This window comes from Perna viridis, chromosome 11 (genome assembly GCF_037379345.1).
Source record: "Perna viridis isolate PV_CMFRI_1.1 ecotype Kerala chromosome 11, ASM3737934v1, whole genome shotgun sequence".
Taxonomy (NCBI): Eukaryota; Metazoa; Mollusca; class Bivalvia; order Mytilida; family Mytilidae; genus Perna; species Perna viridis.
In genome coordinates this window covers 4,173,243-4,190,618 of record NC_142455.1, presented here as the reverse complement: position 1 = coordinate 4,190,618, position 17,376 = coordinate 4,173,243, and the positions used below count along the sequence as shown (strand labels likewise).

The 17,376-nt window shown below is 33.6% G+C and overlaps 2 protein-coding genes across 2 annotated transcripts; both read right to left on the bottom strand.

Annotated features, from left to right (window-relative positions):
- Nucleotides 1–2,488: 2,488 nt before the first annotated feature.
- On the bottom strand, nt 2,489–6,604 carry LOC148602382 (uncharacterized). The gene is made up of 2 exons (XM_088553012.1): nt 6,575–6,604; nt 2,489–5,160 (listed from the first exon to the last, which is right to left on the bottom strand). Exon 2 carries the CDS (start codon nt 5,044–5,046, stop codon nt 3,820–3,822), a length of 1,227 nt encoding a protein of 408 aa, XP_088409138.1. The 5' UTR covers nt 5,047–5,160; nt 6,575–6,604; the 3' UTR covers nt 2,489–3,819.
- A 3,040-nt stretch (nt 6,605–9,644) lies between these two features.
- On the bottom strand, nt 9,645–14,833 carry LOC148602381 (tachykinin-like peptides receptor 86C). The gene is made up of 3 exons (XM_088553290.1): nt 14,771–14,833; nt 12,109–12,993; nt 9,645–9,884 (listed from the first exon to the last, which is right to left on the bottom strand). Exons 1-3 carry the CDS (start codon nt 14,831–14,833, stop codon nt 9,645–9,647), a joined length of 1,188 nt encoding a protein of 395 aa, XP_088409416.1.
- Between the last annotated feature and the right edge of the window lie 2,543 nt (nt 14,834–17,376).

Below are 17,376 nucleotides of genomic sequence, written 5' to 3'. Positions count from 1 at the left end.
GGATGGTAATTTTTGCTTCAACTTTACTTGGAAAATTTCAAATATTAATTACCTGGCCGATTTGAAAGCTTAGACACTATACAAATCTACTGTATTACACAAAAGCTTGTTTAAACTACGATATTCTGTAAAAAGATAATAAAGGGTGATATAGAAGAAATTCTGAAATTCTGTAAATTCTACTTTTTACGATTTTATAGTAATTGTAACCCTATAAAAAAATCACACGCCTGAATTGTTAAGATATTTTGGGCAAATAATTATCTTTTAAATTATGAATGCCTAAATTATGAGTTTCACAGTGTCGGTATGCTGTGAATGAGAATTATGCTTGATACTGAGCCCAGTTTTTTGGGGGAAGGGGTTAAATTTTAAAACATTTAAAAAAAATCTTTCCTGAAAATCAGTTAATGGTGGTTTATTAATTCAGGAAATTTAATTCCTATCGAATGATTCAAAATTTGAGACTTTTTAGTGGAGTAATATCTTGTAGAGTCGAAGTTATGCGACTTTTTACGGGAATATTGAAATTCCTATTTTTGCATTTTTTATTATTATTATTTTTTGTTTTGGTTTTATAAATTCTGACTACGAAAATCGCCACAAGTCACAAACAGAATCCAAGAAGTATCAGTTGTGAATATCCCGAACATAAATAACAAATACTAGTAAGCCATTTTTTACTGAAGAATAAATACTCTAGGGGTTTTGACATTGAACAACATGTCAATTTAAGCGATTTCTATGAGACAGAGTTCCATTGTATTCATTTTGATACAAAGCCGAAGTGTTACCGTAACTTTCTTGGTATCATTGTAAAGCTGAGACATTTGGCAGCATATTGATACATACATATGTGAATTATTTCGTTTTGCAGAAAAAAGAAGTTAGAAGTATAAAAAAACGTAAACAAGATGCTCCAAGGACCCTAAATAGCTCACCTAGTTATTTATTTTTTTTTGTTTTTTTTTCAAGGACAACAACTCTAACAATGAGCTGTCCAACAATTTTGACTCAATGAACACTTTGGTAGGACTTTCAAAATATTGGCTGAAAACTGCTAAAAACATATTTTTTGTCTTTCATGGGCAAAAAAATTGAACAAGGAGTCATCCAACAAACACCCCCACATACATTTGTAGGTCGTGTCATAAGGATCATTTCAACAGTTCAAAGTTTTATTCTATCTATCACAGTTTTCAAGATATTGGCTAAAATCTGTAAAAAAAAAATAATCATTTTTCACCTTTCAAGTGCAATAACTCTAACAAGGAAACGTCTGACAACTTTTTCTCCCTGGATACTTTAGTAAGCCTTATGATAAGGATCATTTCAGCAATAAAAATAATTTGGCAAAACCTAACGGTTTTGGAGATATATGCAAAAAACTATTGTATGACCCCTATGTACTATTATTAGTAATGGCGGCCATGTTTTTCGACGGAACAAAAATCCCCATTTCAGTTCTATGGAGCATACCACAAGAAACATTCATACCAAGTTTGGTTCTAATTGGTTAAGTAGTTTCAGAGGAGACGAGTTTTGTATAATTGTTAACGGCGACGGACGCCAAGTGGTGGCAATAGTTCACATGGTCTTGGGACAGGTGAGCTAAAATGATTTTTGCCTCAACGAGGTATAAAAAGTAGCAAAAAATACCAAAAAGTATTGTTTTGAATTGATCAGATATGTCGAGTAAATCATTATCTTAATTATGAATGCCTAAAATATGAGTTTAACAGTGTCGGTATGCTGTGAATGAAAATTATGTTTGATACTGGGACCAGTTTTCTAGGAGTATAGGTAATATTTTTAACAATTTTTGAAAATTCTTTCTTGAAAATTAGTTTTGGTGGTTTATTAATGTAGAAAATAAAATTTAGTCACGCATTAACTTGTAGAGTCGAATTTATGTAAATTGTCGCGGGAGTCGAAATTCCCAAGTTTTTTGGAATTAAAAAAAATATATTCTGACTACCAAAATCGCCACAAGTCATGAACAGAGTCCCAGGTGTATCAATTGTGATAATATTGAACGAAAATAACAAATAAGCTATTTTTTACAATACAATAAACACTCTAGGTGACTGGATAAACTACCCAAGTGTATTTCGTTCAGCATTTTTCTAATCGGCGTTGTGACGTCTATTTTGCCTTTTACGGACTGATTTGAAGTTTACACCGTATCGAAAAGTTCCGGGGTCACACGTCATCATGAAATTTTTGTCCACATCACGTAAAGAAGAAACCACATCACGTAAAGAAGAAATCACTGCACGTAAAGAAAAGAAAATACACATAAAGTATTTAGAGATCGACATAAGGTAAAGATGAAACGACCTCACGTTATAAGAAAACCACTGCACGTAAAGATAAATCCACATAATGTAAATATATGTTGACATAACATAATCATAAAACGACAGAACGTAAAGACAAAATTACAGAACGTAAAGACGAAATGGCAGAACGAAAAGACAAAACGACACAATGTAAAGATGTTCCTACATAACGTAAATACAAAATGACCACATGTAATTATAAAACCACAGCAAGTAATAAAAAATTGACAACACGTAAACAAATGTGTATCTCATCAGACAGGTTAGTCGTTCCATACAGAAGTCTAGGAATTGGGCCATTGACACTTCATGGATCAATTATTATTGCAGATTAATTAATTAAAGATGAAACATTTTGCGATTATTGCTCTATATTTAATAGGAACTTTCAATAAGTTCATGAACTGTTAATTTTTCATTGTTTTGATTTTAAATTTTGCATCGATCTCTTAAAAGAGGAAAAATGATGGTGACTACATTAGATATTTTATGTTTATGTCATATAGAAGGTCGACCATGGTTATGTATATCATTTCGGTTTTAAAAAAGTAACTCAAGTGAGTTTCAGTGGAAGATAAAGCTAAAATTTTCAAATATGTCACATTGAAAAATGGAAATACTTTTGTCAAAAGAAAAGGGTTTGAACTGTATGTGGTAAAGTTAATTAAGAAAAATAAATCACGAAAACTCCATCTTCGCTATCGTTCGGGGTAAAATATTAAAGCGGCATAAATGGTAATCTGTGGTAAACCAATGATAAAATGAAGTTTCCATGGTTGATTGCGATTCTAACAGGACAATAATGGTACTTTTTACGTTTTCGTGACCTATTACGGTAACCTTAGACCCGCCATATTTGTCCATGTCAGTTGAAATGGTCGCTAGTGAAACTTTGGTTTATATTTTTTACAATGGAGGAAAGGGCGAGTTATGTAGAACGATGTTAGATATGGCAATAGTCATTATTACGTCACAATGTTCACAAATGGACAGGTACAATGTTTCATTCATTGACGATTGTCATTTTTTGGTTTCATACATGATGGCGCACGTGGCGAGTGCTACCGAGTATGTGCGGAAGTGATTTTAACGGAATATAATATTTTTTTTTCTAAAATAACGTTTAATATCTTTATGGAATATAAATTCGATATTGATTCACGCTACTGAAATGAATCAAAACAGCTGATACACATCGGAATGTTATCTGTGTTTGTCTACATGATTAAGGTGGGCAGTAATTTACACACACACAAGCCACGTCCAGTAAGTCGCGTGCTGCCCCATTGCAGATGCTTTTGATTGGAACCTTGTGATAAATAAGCATGTTTTCATGAATAATTTGCTTTGAAATCTGTTAACCAACGACGAAATTCTAGTTTGACGAATGTTTTAAAAATTGATAAAATCCGAAATTGCCCATTAGAAATGTTAATCCGCCTGTTTGCTAAAAAATATAAGCAGCACTGTCGTATTTTTAGTGCCTAGTATGCATCGGTCTTTTGATTCTTCGCGAATATCGCAGATGTTTGTTTTCCATGTAGTCCTCGAAAATATCGTCATTCTGTGGAAGCCAAAGTACATCTGGTGGCCACGTATGTGTCTTGTTCACATCTAAAATCTCGAATTTCCCTATGAATCTAAAAGGTTGGAAAATCCAAGTTTTCATTAGCTGTAGAATTATCTGTTCGGCTTCTCTCCCTCCAAACCACTGCCACTCCATCATAATACCTTTTATATTCTTCATTTTTTTCTCCATAAATTTCTTCGCTCCAAGCAAAACTCTGTGCTCATGGCCTTCCACATCTATTTTGATAAGAATATTTTTCATGAATGAAAAACCTGGAATATCTAGGAAGTCGTCCAGTTTTACGGATTCAATATTGCGGAATTTGTTCATTTTAAAATAGTTCAGAAACTTGGCATCCATTTTTGATTGAATGTTGTCCATGTCAACATGCCCGAGTCCAAAGTCACCTTCCATTCCATGTCGAAACTTTAATTTTTCATGAGTGTCGGACACGGCATTGTGCACTATTGTAATTCTATTTGAGAAATGATTGTACTTAACAGATGCACAAACATGTTGTATATTCTCCTTGGCCGCATCTATAGCTATTACCTGTTTTCCAAGTAACGCGGCGGCCATAGCATGTTGCCCAACATTCGTGCCGATATCAATAAAAGAAAGTTCCGGATCTTTTCTTAGCAGAGACACTACAGTATCGACATTTCCAGATTCAAATGAGCGTCTTTCCTTAATCGTACCGGAAATAGCATCTTTGTTGGGATTATGAACATAAAGGGGCACTGTTCCAGCTTCGGATTGGGACTTAACTAAGAAAAAGTCGGGATTGTCCTTCAAAACTGGAAGGGATCTACATACATCGGCTGATTGCCAAAAACCATTGGAAAATGTTAAAGCTTCATGGCCGTACAAGGTCTTCCTTTGTCGTCGTTCAGTTTTAGGGTTGTGAAGTAGTCTTGTTTTGTCATGGTCTTTACCCTCGTTTTGAATCAGCTCCGGGATTTTTATGGTTTTGTTATCCTTCGTACTAAGATTCAGAAAGACTTTTCCCGTTATCATTACTACGATCAAAAGATAAAACTTTAAACAAAGTTTTAAAAAATATACAATATCTCTCGGTGTACATTTTGCGATTCTATGTTTCATTCGAAGATACCAAAAACCGTCCTCAAGCATGTACGACGGGAGTATTGTAGGTCTCTTTGGCAGTATTAATGATTATGCACTACTGTAAGTCCAAACGTTCAAAAGTCGATTTTCTCTTCAGTAGCTAAGTCAAGGTCGTAATACCTATTCAAAGACGAGGAAGTATAGATGTACTTAATTGTTATCATCGATAAACATTTATACATATATTATTATGTACTATCAGATATTTTGACATGTTATTGACGTGCTTCTCCATTTAATAAATGTACACGGTTAAATATCATAATGACTTGAAGTAGTCATCTAAAATTATCATGCAATTATTCAAAATATGATGAAATATTATGAAATACGTTGTTCCATATCATCCCTTGCATATCAACCATCGACCCGTATCTTGACGTCTTCTCGTGCTCATACATAGGCCGATATGGAATATGCAATGTCATGATTTATAATTCATGTATTTAATATTTACGTAATGACCCTGTAACATGACGGAGGGATTTAAAATGGGCAACAATGCTTTAATGACCCAAGGCAACACAATCCTCGAACATTGTAGAGATGGCAGAAATAATTCTTAACTAAAATGGTAAGATTTTTTTCTAGGCTAGAAATTGTTCTACAAGTCTTTATAAAAATCATGTCAAAAACCAGCTAATTCAGTTTTAATTCTTAATCAGAAACCAGTTCACATGTCCAGTGTTGGTTAACCTATAGAAAACTCTGTGATCAATTGAATTAATACGTTCTTTACAAAGGTAATGGCGTTTAATTATAATAGTTCTTTCACAAAATTCAAGATTAACGAATCCTACGTAATATTATCAGAGCCAGATCCAGACACTTTGAAAAGGAAGGATACTAGCCGAGGTTACTCAGAAAAAGTGGTGCTAGGATATTCTTTGCAATTTTTTGTCAATTTTACACATGAAAATGGCAAATTTTCCAATAAAAGTGGGGATGCCAACCTCTTGCACCCCTCTGGATCGGCAATTGCATTATCATGTTAATGTGCCATGTGAATGTTACTGCTTCATATCTAGACATTTGCACGACGACCTTGTTTTACTTAGACATTTCATGATTTATTTTCAATAAATCTTGTTTTTATGGATTCTTTTGTTGGAATTACTTATCTGTGGCTTCTGGATTTTGAACTTGCCTTAAGAAAAAGCGAGTACCCTTTCGAGGTAGATACAACCTGCTGTCGTTTGTCCTATTTTCAAAGGTGTTTGTATTCATTTCGATATATCAAGATTTCAACGAATTCGACAGATCTTTAAAGTTCGTTTTATTGTTGTTTTTTCCCACCACTGTCAAAGTTAGGAGTTGGTCGAGCACTCACAAACATATTTCATGTGCCTGTCTCAAGATAGGAACCTATAGTTTTACGTTTTTCCTAAGACTGGTTAAGTGATCAGTAAATGTTTCTGAACAAGAAATAAACCGAATTCGGTGGGTTTTTGACATGCATGAATCACCTTCTGTCTGCTTTTTAGAAAGACTGCTACTTAAATCGTGTACATTTTGTAAATTTAAATAGTCTTACCTACTAGGTGCTAGTTAACCTTTAAATAAGAATTCGCATTTTTGTAAAGTATTTTATACATTTAAAAAACAAGTATTACAGTGTATCGGATCATTAGTTAAAAAACAAAAGAAAAGCTCATTGACAGCCTTCTCGGGTGTGAAATTAAATAAATATATTTTGTAAAACAATGAACAAAGAATATGGAGGTTCGTTATAATCATTCAGACAAGTTAGTATCTTCTGTACATGCACATGTACACGCATTTGTTGTTTCACTTGTTATTCGTTATTTTAGACCAAAATACGACAATTGTTAGTTTTTATGAATTGCTGAATTTATATGACAAATTTAAAATGTTAATTTTGAGACACATTGAAGTATTTCGCTGACTGTATTCGTAATATTTTTTAATGAGTCTCAAAGTTCAAATTACTAATTACGACATCAGATATCCGTCTAAGTTTCCAACAGAGATCTGATATATCACAGTCACTTCATACTAAACATCAAAACCAGCTCAACAAAAAATGATACTTAGCCTAAAGTAATATTAGTTACGTCGGTATATTACATGTAATCAGTCGGTTTTGTGCACTTTAAGAGAATAAATAACAAAAAATGACAGAAGAAATAATATCTGAAATGTTAATGCTCAGTGAGAAATATATTTTTAAGTGTATTTTTTGTAAGAATCAGGCATAATGGGAAAATGAGAAATATGCATGTCAAAACCCCACCGATCTGACAATAAATTATCTCTCAAGGATGCTTTCTCTATTTGAAAAGACCATTATTTGATCACTGGCTTTGCTCAGAAAATTTCAATAGAATGTTAGAAAAATGATGTTTTTGACATAGTTATCTGCCCTTGAAATGTTCATTTTTAGTGCATTTTAATGAAATTATAACTCAATGCAGCAACATAGGGAAATATTGTTTTTTTTCTTGATTATGATTATGCAAATAGTCAAATTACACTATCATTTTTTTTCCGACCATGTTTCACCCACTGCCTGAATTTTACAAATGCTGACACTTAATGCACATGTTTAATTGTGTAAACAATTTGGATAAAACGATAAAAAAAAGTATTGATAAAATGAGCCCAGTAGCATGTTAAAATGTATAAGGCGAAATTGTTTATCGAAATCAGTGACTCCATATCATTTGTAAAAAGTGATTAGTTTGGCAGTCACCCTTGCTTTGTCTGTAAAAGTTGCAGTTTTGCTGTTATTATTGAAAAAGTAACAAAAATGAACCGAAAAGCTCCTGAATTTCTGGTTCATGATCCTTAACGTCATCCATTCACGATCAAGATTTAGTACTTGACTTATATCATTGATCTGTTTACGATCATTTAAGTGGCTTGACGATTTGACCGGGGGATAAAAACATAAGCCAACGTTGACCCGAAGGAGATTTGCTGTCTGTAACTATTAAAAATGTTTCAAGGTTCCGGTCTAGTCAAAATTGTCAAGGGCGCTATTAGCTTTTCTCGAGTATTGTGATTTTTTAATTATGTTAAAATATAGCTAAGTAACAATTTTCAAAATAAGGAATCGTGTACTTTATTAATCATCATAATACAACTAGGATTAAACACAATAATCTAACAAAGAACACCTGGATAAAAATACTATATTTAACATATCACGTAAATACAAAATAATTTATAAATTTTGCACATCACCCTGGTGGCGTATTCAAAGGGGACATTGATCCCTGAAAATGGTAGTAATGTTTTTTGCATAAACTCTTTTTTATATATTTTTCACTCCCTCCCTTTCTAAAGGCGCTTCACACAACTCAGCAATCATTCGTAATATACGTCTTTCACATTCGCTATTTACCTCGAATCAGGTGGAAACTGCTTTACGGTTTTATACTATACAAAGAAAGGATATCTAATTCGAAGGCTACTAAAACAGTAATAATTTTTTTGGTAAGTATGCGGAAATACGTCTCCGAACATTAAATTATCTGAAATGCTTCTATGATATATGTATCAGTCATCGAATCAAGTTTCTGTTCCCTTGGCCTAAAATCCTGCAACACGGAAGAATTTCTGAAGCTTGTTGGTATATTACATTATCAGCAACTTATGCGTTTGCAGCGAAACCGTACTAACCTGGGGTGGGGTTCTCGAAACTATCTTAAGATACGTCCTAAGTCACGTCCTAAGACCAACTTTGGGATGGAGTTAGGATCATCTTATGATAATGTTAGGTTGCGTCTCGAAGCTATCTCAGACATGTCTCAAGTTAAGACGTCATAGACATCACAAGTATATTTTGTGAAATGCTTAAATTATTACTTTTATTATGTTTTTATTAAAAATATTAAATACGGGTTAATGGTTGATATTGTTTTATCAAATAACAAAAATGCTAGTAAGCACTGTGCTATTTAAAAATTATGGGGAGAACACTGCATTCTTCTTCAACTAAAATCAAATAAATGAAATCAAATCAAGAGCGATAACTCTTGCAATGAGCCAGTTTGATACAAAATTTATACATTTTTTTACTCGGGAAGTGCCACAACCGAACGACAACCTAAGACTGGTTATGTGGTATGTAACTGTTTATGAATGAGAAATAAAAGTGAATTATTTACAAGGTCATTGGAGCAGGGAGAGGGTGTCTATTTAGTGAACATTTTATTTTTTTTCTAGTTAAAAAAAATAGGGATGGGTAAGTCAAAGCGCACCATACAATGGATTAGTCCTAGACAAGTGAAACATTCAACGGCCCAGAAGATATGTCAGTTCATAACCCGTTTTGTATAAAGTCTCCGACCTGCTTGGTTAGATGCTCTTGAACCTTTCCTTTTTTTCAATTTCACATCCATGGCATATTGATATCTCCTGCATTGAAGAAAGACATAGAGCAGAAACTCCCGTTTCGCCATCTTGCACAACATTTTAGTGTGCCATAATAAGACAATATTGGTATGTAACTGTTAATGAATGAGAAATAAAAGTGAATTTGGTGGTTTTTTTTACATGCATGGAGTACGTAATGTCTGATACTCAAACAGTTACTTTTAATGAGATCAACAAAGTGTTCATGCTAAAATCTCATATGTTTAGCTCGAAAGAGCTTTTTTGAAAGTTGATCCGCTGTTCGTCTTGACCCTGTGAATTTGAACTCCGTAACCCTGAAGGCATTGACAACTGCACATTCGTCGTATCTGTATCCAGTTCGTCTTCCGGATGACCAAATAAATAAAAGGATCAGTTGAGTAGTTAAAGCCACCTAGGTAGTGAATGATAACTACAACTTTGGAATCCATTGGTATGTTAAACAACTTGTATAGTATCCAAACCTTGAGGTCAAAATACAAAAAAAAAATTAAAACATAAACAATATATGCTATTACTATAGTGTGTTTAGTGTATATTTTGTGAATTAAACTTTCGTTCTTAAAATCTACAATTTGATAAAATTGTAGATGGAAACGTTTTTCATTTAGCTTTGTGTTATTTAAAAACGTTTTATTGATTTTGTATGTACATGTATTTTATTTTCGTCACCTAAAATGAAGTTACCTAACATGCCATTTTTTCTCTTTCATCTAAAGGTTAGCTTTCTGCTAATTATTGGCAAATTGTTTATCATATTTCATAAGATTAAAGCACAAGGAATTATGTACAAAGACTTACTTTTTTGGTTCCCATTTTCGCTAAGTGAACACCAACAATAATGCCGAGATAAATTATGTAATAAAGGACAAATGACCATTTGGCTTAGGATTTAATTAAGACACATAGTGACGACTTGACCCTAGAAACGATTTGTTATATTTTATTTCATTGGTCAAGATTTTGATTGATATGTGACCAATTAAGTGAATTTCGATTTTTATTGGTTAATCATTTTTCTGGCTAATCTGGTATAAAAAGCTATATATGGGTGCATCGAGGAAACAATAAATTAAAAATAAAACTTGTTTTAAGTTTTATATTATTTTCTCAGCCAGCAACAGAAGACCCACGTGTCATCTCAGTTGTCAGGCCAACTTCCAACTCATGTCTTGAAACACCTGATTACTCACTTAGAGCTCTACCGGCTATTCTCCTGTATTGTTAAAAGCCAAATACACCAATTAACAGTACAAAAATTATACGGGTCCTGCAAACGAATTCAAAGACTAAAACAAAATGCGTACAGAAAAAGCTTTAAAAAAAATGACATTTCATTTCAGATACGTGCACAATTACAACTACCAACCGCCCCGAATTCAACCGTTTTAATGTTTTAATTACCACAGTGCTCTCTTAGCATGGTTACTAGAGTTTCATGAACAGCCATGCATTTAAGAGAAGAAAACCTCGCATGTTGCGATATAATAAATCAATCAAAAAGAAGTTTCCAAAATCAAATTTACAAAGTCAAAATTTGCTTATTTATGAATATATGTTTCGTTTGGAAAATACATAATTACATGTTTTTCAACTGAAGTACTCAAACTTAACAGACTGTCCATGTAAAAATCAGGCAGATTCTTAGAACATGAGTTTATGATTTCTAATGGATGGAAATATTTTGAAAACAAAATTTGGTATGTGTCACCCACTGCCTGGTTTGTCCATGGGCAGCTTCTTAATTTTTCTGTATACAAACTTCGAAGGTAAATTATTTACAATTGTGGTCTTGGGAATGCATGTGTAGGAATTATGCAGTAATGAAAGCTTGTACCTTTTTACTCCGACACAAGAAGTAGCGAGGTATTATGTGATATCCCAACAAGTATACTCTGTCCGTCCGTCTGTCGGTCCCCGATGGTTTCCAGATGATAACTTGAGAACGGATCAATTACGTTTTTTGACTTACATGTACCACATTGTTAAGTACCATAAAATACAGGTTCAATATCAGCAAAGCAATAAATATAGATTTCGAGTAAGGCCATTTTGGACGCTTACCCTACCGCTGCTCATGGTCCGTGCTCCCAGTTTTTAGTGGAGTCCGAGTTGCTCATTTGTTTTTGTTGCTTTGTATGTATGATTTTAGTTACTTTATGTTTTTGTTGTGTATGCCTATTTTCCATGTCTGGTCTTTGTCCCTGGATTACATTCTTTTGATTACCGCTATAACATTGGTTCCCTTGATTACTATTTCACATTGTGTCATCCCACTTTTACCATTACGTGGCGGAGTAGCACTTAAATGTAATGTTCCATCAATGTCTGTTGTTTGTTTTCGGTCGTTGAAATTTGTGGGTTGTAAATTTTCACCTAAAAGCTCGTAATTTTTGTTGGACGTTTTAGTGCGTCGAGTACATGTCCAATAATTTCGGTCAGATAGATCGAAGATATGATGGATATTGTGAACTTTGAACAAAATTAATGTGTGGTGAATTTTCAATAGAGTTCAACCAAATTGTGTGATATGATTTCATGACTTTTGACATTTATCGGTATTTTGTTTATAATAAATGAGCACTGGTAACACATTTTTGTTAAATCAAACTTTTCGTCTTATTCTCTTTTTACATGCTTCTTATGTAAACCTATACCTGTATATAAAAGATGTTACACAATGCTTACGTTGTACGGCAGCCAGCATGTTATAAACACGCATGCCAAAACTCCAACAATAACCGCAAATTTTACTTCCCTCGCACGGGATGGTGTTCTTCTTTCACCGCTGACCTCCTTCTGTAATATCAACATGCGATTCCGTAACAGGAGCACCGCCCCAGCAACGACACCGTTACAAGTAATGATACTAGCAACTAAGGAAAGTCCAAGAAACGTGTATAAAGCATGGAACACCCTCTTTTTCCATTCCGTTTGGTACGTAAAAACACTACAGACGTAGGTTAGTCGCCCACGTCGCAAAGTAGGCGTCCAAATTGTCCCAAAACCGAGGTGAGGCAGTGTGCATATTATCGAAAGAAAACATAATACCGCCGTAAACACTATGGTCCAGAGTTTTCCTGTGATCTTTGACCTGTAAGTGAATGGTTTGCAGAATGCCAGTACACGGTCTATCGCAAGTAATAAGCCTGTTGCACCTGTCAACAGTGGCATCAATGGATGCAGGAACGATCTCAAAGCGCACCATTCATACGTCATGACGAAGCCAAGACGCCTACTTGTGTGCCAAAAACAGGAGAGACTGACGGCAAAAAAGTTTGTGACACACAGACATAAAAGCAATGAACTTGTCGGCATATTTGATTTTCGATAATCGACGACCATCACGATGATTGCTAAGATATTGGTTACTGTACCAGGTATGTACAATACGAACAATGAGATAAAAAACGAGTCAGAGAGTCCTGTCCCCGAGTGGCCACCGCTGCTGTTCTGACTGGCCGTGGTGGTCGGGAAAAAATTCCCAGTGGTGCTGTAATTCATGTATTCCATTCCCGTTTGCTTTGTACACAGAGTACAATGCGTGAAGTCCATCAGTCTTAAATATGGCATCTGCAATGATGAAAAATTCAAATTAACCAATTTATCAATACAATTAACGCTTAATTAGCCTAAACGATAATGCTTATTATGATATTTTTTGACACTTTCATTGTCACAGTACGCGTTTTAGCAGTTATCCTTAGTCAAATACGTACCAAAGATCGAAAGAATATACAACTACAATAGATATTCGAAAAAAAAAGAACCCGATACAAGCCAACGTGAAAGAAGAATTATTAACACTGTGACAATGGGCAACAAAGTAATGAAACATGGTGCTACAAGTATATAAAACATATTTATTAGTATCGAGATCACTATCAATTGTGAAAATAAACATGAACTTTGGTCCTTTTTATATCCCTTTGCTTGCTGAATGGAACTTAATGAAACTTTCATGGATTATTAACTTAATATTGAAGACGTGCATCTCATATTTTGATTTGAAGTTTGTTTTTAATCTGAAGATATTTGTTGGGAGGAGTGTGTTTGTGTTTGTCAATGATCTGAATATGTTGTTGGGGGTCGTCAGTAAAGCATGTGGTGTTTAATTTGACTATTATCCTATTTCTATACCTTGTATCCGCGATGCTCCTACATTTATTGAATGGATTTTTTTAAACTTTCACATAATACATGTATTTTTCAAATTTTGAATGTACACTTCTTATTTTACATTTTTTACCCGAATGATTTTGTAGTCTCTTTTAAAGTATCTTAAATTAGTGATAAATTGATATTATTAGACTGTATGCTATATGCTTGAGGACACTTTAAATGCCAGTCTCTGTAAGAATCAGGCAGTGGGTGAAACATGGTATAAAAAACATTAATTTGGAAATATTAATTTGAATATTTGCAACATCAAAATAAAAAAGGCAAGATATATTTTTATTATTTTGGTACAGTGAGTTAAAAGGCATTGAAATGCACTGAAAATAAACATTGCAAGGAGAGATAACTCTGTCATAAACCTCATTTTCTAACATTATGTTGAAAAAATTCTGAGCAAATCCAGTGATGCAGACATCAAATTAAAAACATTTAAATAGAAAAAAGCATCCTTGAATGAAATTATTTTGTCTGATCGGTGGGTTTTGACATGCATGTTTCATATTTTTCCCATTTGGCCTGATTCTTACAAAATCTTACACTTAGAGGTCGAAGGTACATTAGTGCATTGGTAGTCCTTGAAGTCAAGGTTATGTTTTCAAATGGGAGAGTGGGGAAGGGTATCAATTTAGTGAGCATCAAAGTTCCCACAAGCAAGTGAAACCTAAAGTCCCATTGACCACTGGCGGGTCAAAAGGCAATTTACCCTATAATAGTGCCAAAAACACACTGAACCTTGATCTGTGCATTGTAAGATAATAATCTGTGTGTACGTTGAAGTAGTCATAATGCAGCTTTGAATGTGTTCTTTAAAATCATATTTGTAATTTACTTAAGAAGTGTATGAGTATTGTTTACATTTGTGAGTAATTTTGCTTCCATGCTGTCAGTAGCCAGAAAGGATAAAAATGTGTATTTTCTATATGATTTATTCAAGTGAATTTTGTGAAAAAATTTTTACAATCATTGTACCATTGACATAATGATTGTGAAAGCCTTTTTTCCTAGCTTTGTAATGGTATGCAACATTAATATGTCAACTTTAAAATTACTTTTTAACATGTAAAGTTGATAAATGAGAACTTTAGAAGTGGATAGTGAGACCTTAAACATCCAGTATATGTAGATCTCTACCCTCCTTGGTCCGAAAGTTATAATTTTTATCTTGCCTAACCATGGCATCTTGATATTGCGTGAGTTGGAGAAATTCACGCTCCGGAAACCCCTTTTCTGCCATCTTGTAAAATATTTTGGTGTGCAATAATCAAGTCATAACTTTTATTTTACCATCTTTGGACTTCTCTCCTCTTTTTAGTTCCTTTGGTGAGAAAAAATTCAAATGTGAAATATTTTCGGTCCATTTTGACAATACTTCAAGTAAGACAATACATGTATTACATTTGTATTTCATACATGCCAGGGGCGGACACAGGCACTTTGAAAAGGATGGTGGCCAGCCAAGTTTCCTCAGAGAAAAGGGGTGCAAGGACTTAATTTGCCATTATTATGTCAATTTTATACCTGAAAATGACAAATTTTTCAATGAAAATGGAGGTGTCAACCCCCTGTATCCCCCTCTGGATCGGCCACTGCATGCAGTCGTTTAAAAGGTATTCTCGTCCTTAAAAGCCTAAATTGAATCGCATACATTTATTTTACCCTTATTAGACTGGCATTGAACAATTAATGACTTTCCAAGAATTTAATATCTTGATTTATCAACCAGAGAGATCTAGGCGATTTCGCCGAGGCGATTTTAGATCTCTAGGGTTGATAAATCATGATATTAACTGAAATCCAAAGTTATCAATTATTTCATTATGATTATGACTAGTCTGTTCCGAAATTTGCATCTATTATATTATTTTAATGTAACTAACATGGTCGAAGGTGAAACAAGAATACTTTGAACTAATTGTAGTACTGCCTTGTGCATAGTATCTATTTAGTGACGCTTACATTAAAAGTTCCAGCATGTTCAAGAATTGTGGATAAATCAAAGGGAGACAAATCAATTTCTTTTATCAGTCATAGTTATAACATACTGTTGACATTCTGCAGCTGAATTTTTCGAAACAAATATAAGCTCAACCGGTATGACGACATTGCATATCGGACCGGTAACTATCCATATATATCGTTACATCCGTATGAATCTGTGAAAAAAAAATAATAATCAAGGGACATAGGTGGTTAGGGTCAAGTAAACTTCCTACACATATACCTAGTCATGCATAAGTTACTCAAGCAGTGCCAGAGGTTGTCTGGCAAGCTATTTCTGACTTGGTGTCATCCTTACATGTGTCTTAAAATATTTAAAGTCTTTTTTTTACATAAAGGAATTTTAATCCACTGGAAATCAAGCCTTAAAAATCCTATTTTTTTGTTAAATACCTAGAAAACATTTGTAATGAAGACAGTTAGCTAGCTAGGTGCCCAGCCATTTTGAATTAGGTAACTAATTTGTTACGGAATGCATTCAATATGTTTTGATATAACGAAAGTTAGTTAGTTTAATATTTTCGTTTTGCAAAGTAAAATCCGTAATTTTATGAACCAAATGTACCCATTCAAAATGCTGAAAACCAAATGAGAAGTTCATTGAAACTGCTTTTGATGTAGAGGATTGCTAGATTTTCTCATCAGATAGGTCATTTGTTTTTCTTCAGTTTCGTCACCTCCTCTTGTGTTAGAATAAAGAAACTGTATAAAATGTTCTAAATGGTAATTTTTCATTTTACTATAATTCTGCCGATTTCAAAGAACGTCGGAACGAGCGGTTTGCAATATGGCGCTCGGAAGTTAAAAAAAAATATTGCCATGAAAATCCTGTATCTCTCTTTATGATCTGCATATTAATTAATTGTATCTAGTATATCTTGAAAATGTTCTGAAAAAGAACCATATTAATAATCACTTACATGGATCTATAAACCTGTTAATTACATCCACTACCCATCACTTGACATAATTATTATTTGTTAATCTGACAGAACTTTAAAACACAATTTACGGTATTTTGAGTTTTAGGTATATGAACAAGAAAAAAATGTAAATGCAATTAATGCATGCATCGAATGACAAAAATGTGTTGCGTACATGTAATATAAAGTTCATGCCTTAACCAAACAACTAACTTATATTCAAAGGTCAGCTACACTGTTTGAGAATGGGTCAACTTCTAATACCATCAAAATGTAAAAAAAAAACCAAAACATTTTAAACATATTTTAGAAAAATTCTAGCAGGAATGACATAAACAGGTCAAATTTTACCGGGACATTGTATGTACAGAAGCTATATATATTTCTGGGATAAAATTAAACGCACATGAACTGTATAGGATATACATGTACAAGTACAACGTGTATAAAATAATGACAAACAACTTGAAAATTCTTAACATGCGTAAACAATTTTTATCAAACTTATTAGCAAAAACACATGTTAATTACGGAAACGTATACGTAGAACACTTTCAATCCTACAGCAACCATCTTGTAATCGTTGACAATTACTTAAGGAGATAGACCTAGGATAAGGGACATAACCCATGAAATCAGTGATATGTTTGTATAATATTCAATTTCACCAAAGCCTCTCAAGCTGTCGATTGAAGCAGAACAAAATGAATCCAAGTTAATTAGATGCTTACATAAGATTGATGTAAAATGCTGAATACAAACGTTCCAATGATTTTTAAGAGTTGTGTCCCTTACCCTATGTCTACCTCCTTAAGCAATATACTTACAACTCAAAATATGTACAGTACATTTAAAC

Excerpts from the sequence above, each read along its gene's own strand:
- LOC148602382 (XM_088553012.1), bottom strand. The coding sequence starts at position 5,046 with ATGCTTGAGGACGGTTTTTGGTATCTTCGAATGAAACATAGAATCGCA.
- LOC148602381 (XM_088553290.1), bottom strand. The coding sequence starts at position 14,833 with ATGGCAGAAAAGGGGTTTCCGGAGCGTGAATTTCTCCAACTCACGCAA. Across the intron at positions 12,994-14,770 it reads CGCAATATCAAGATGCCATG|ATGCCATATTTAAGACTGAT; the intron begins GTTAGGCAAGAT and ends TCATCATTGCAG. Across the intron at positions 9,885-12,108 it reads CATGCTGGCTGCCGTACAAC|GTTTGGATACTATACAAGTT; the intron begins GTAAGCATTGTG and ends TTTGACCTCAAG.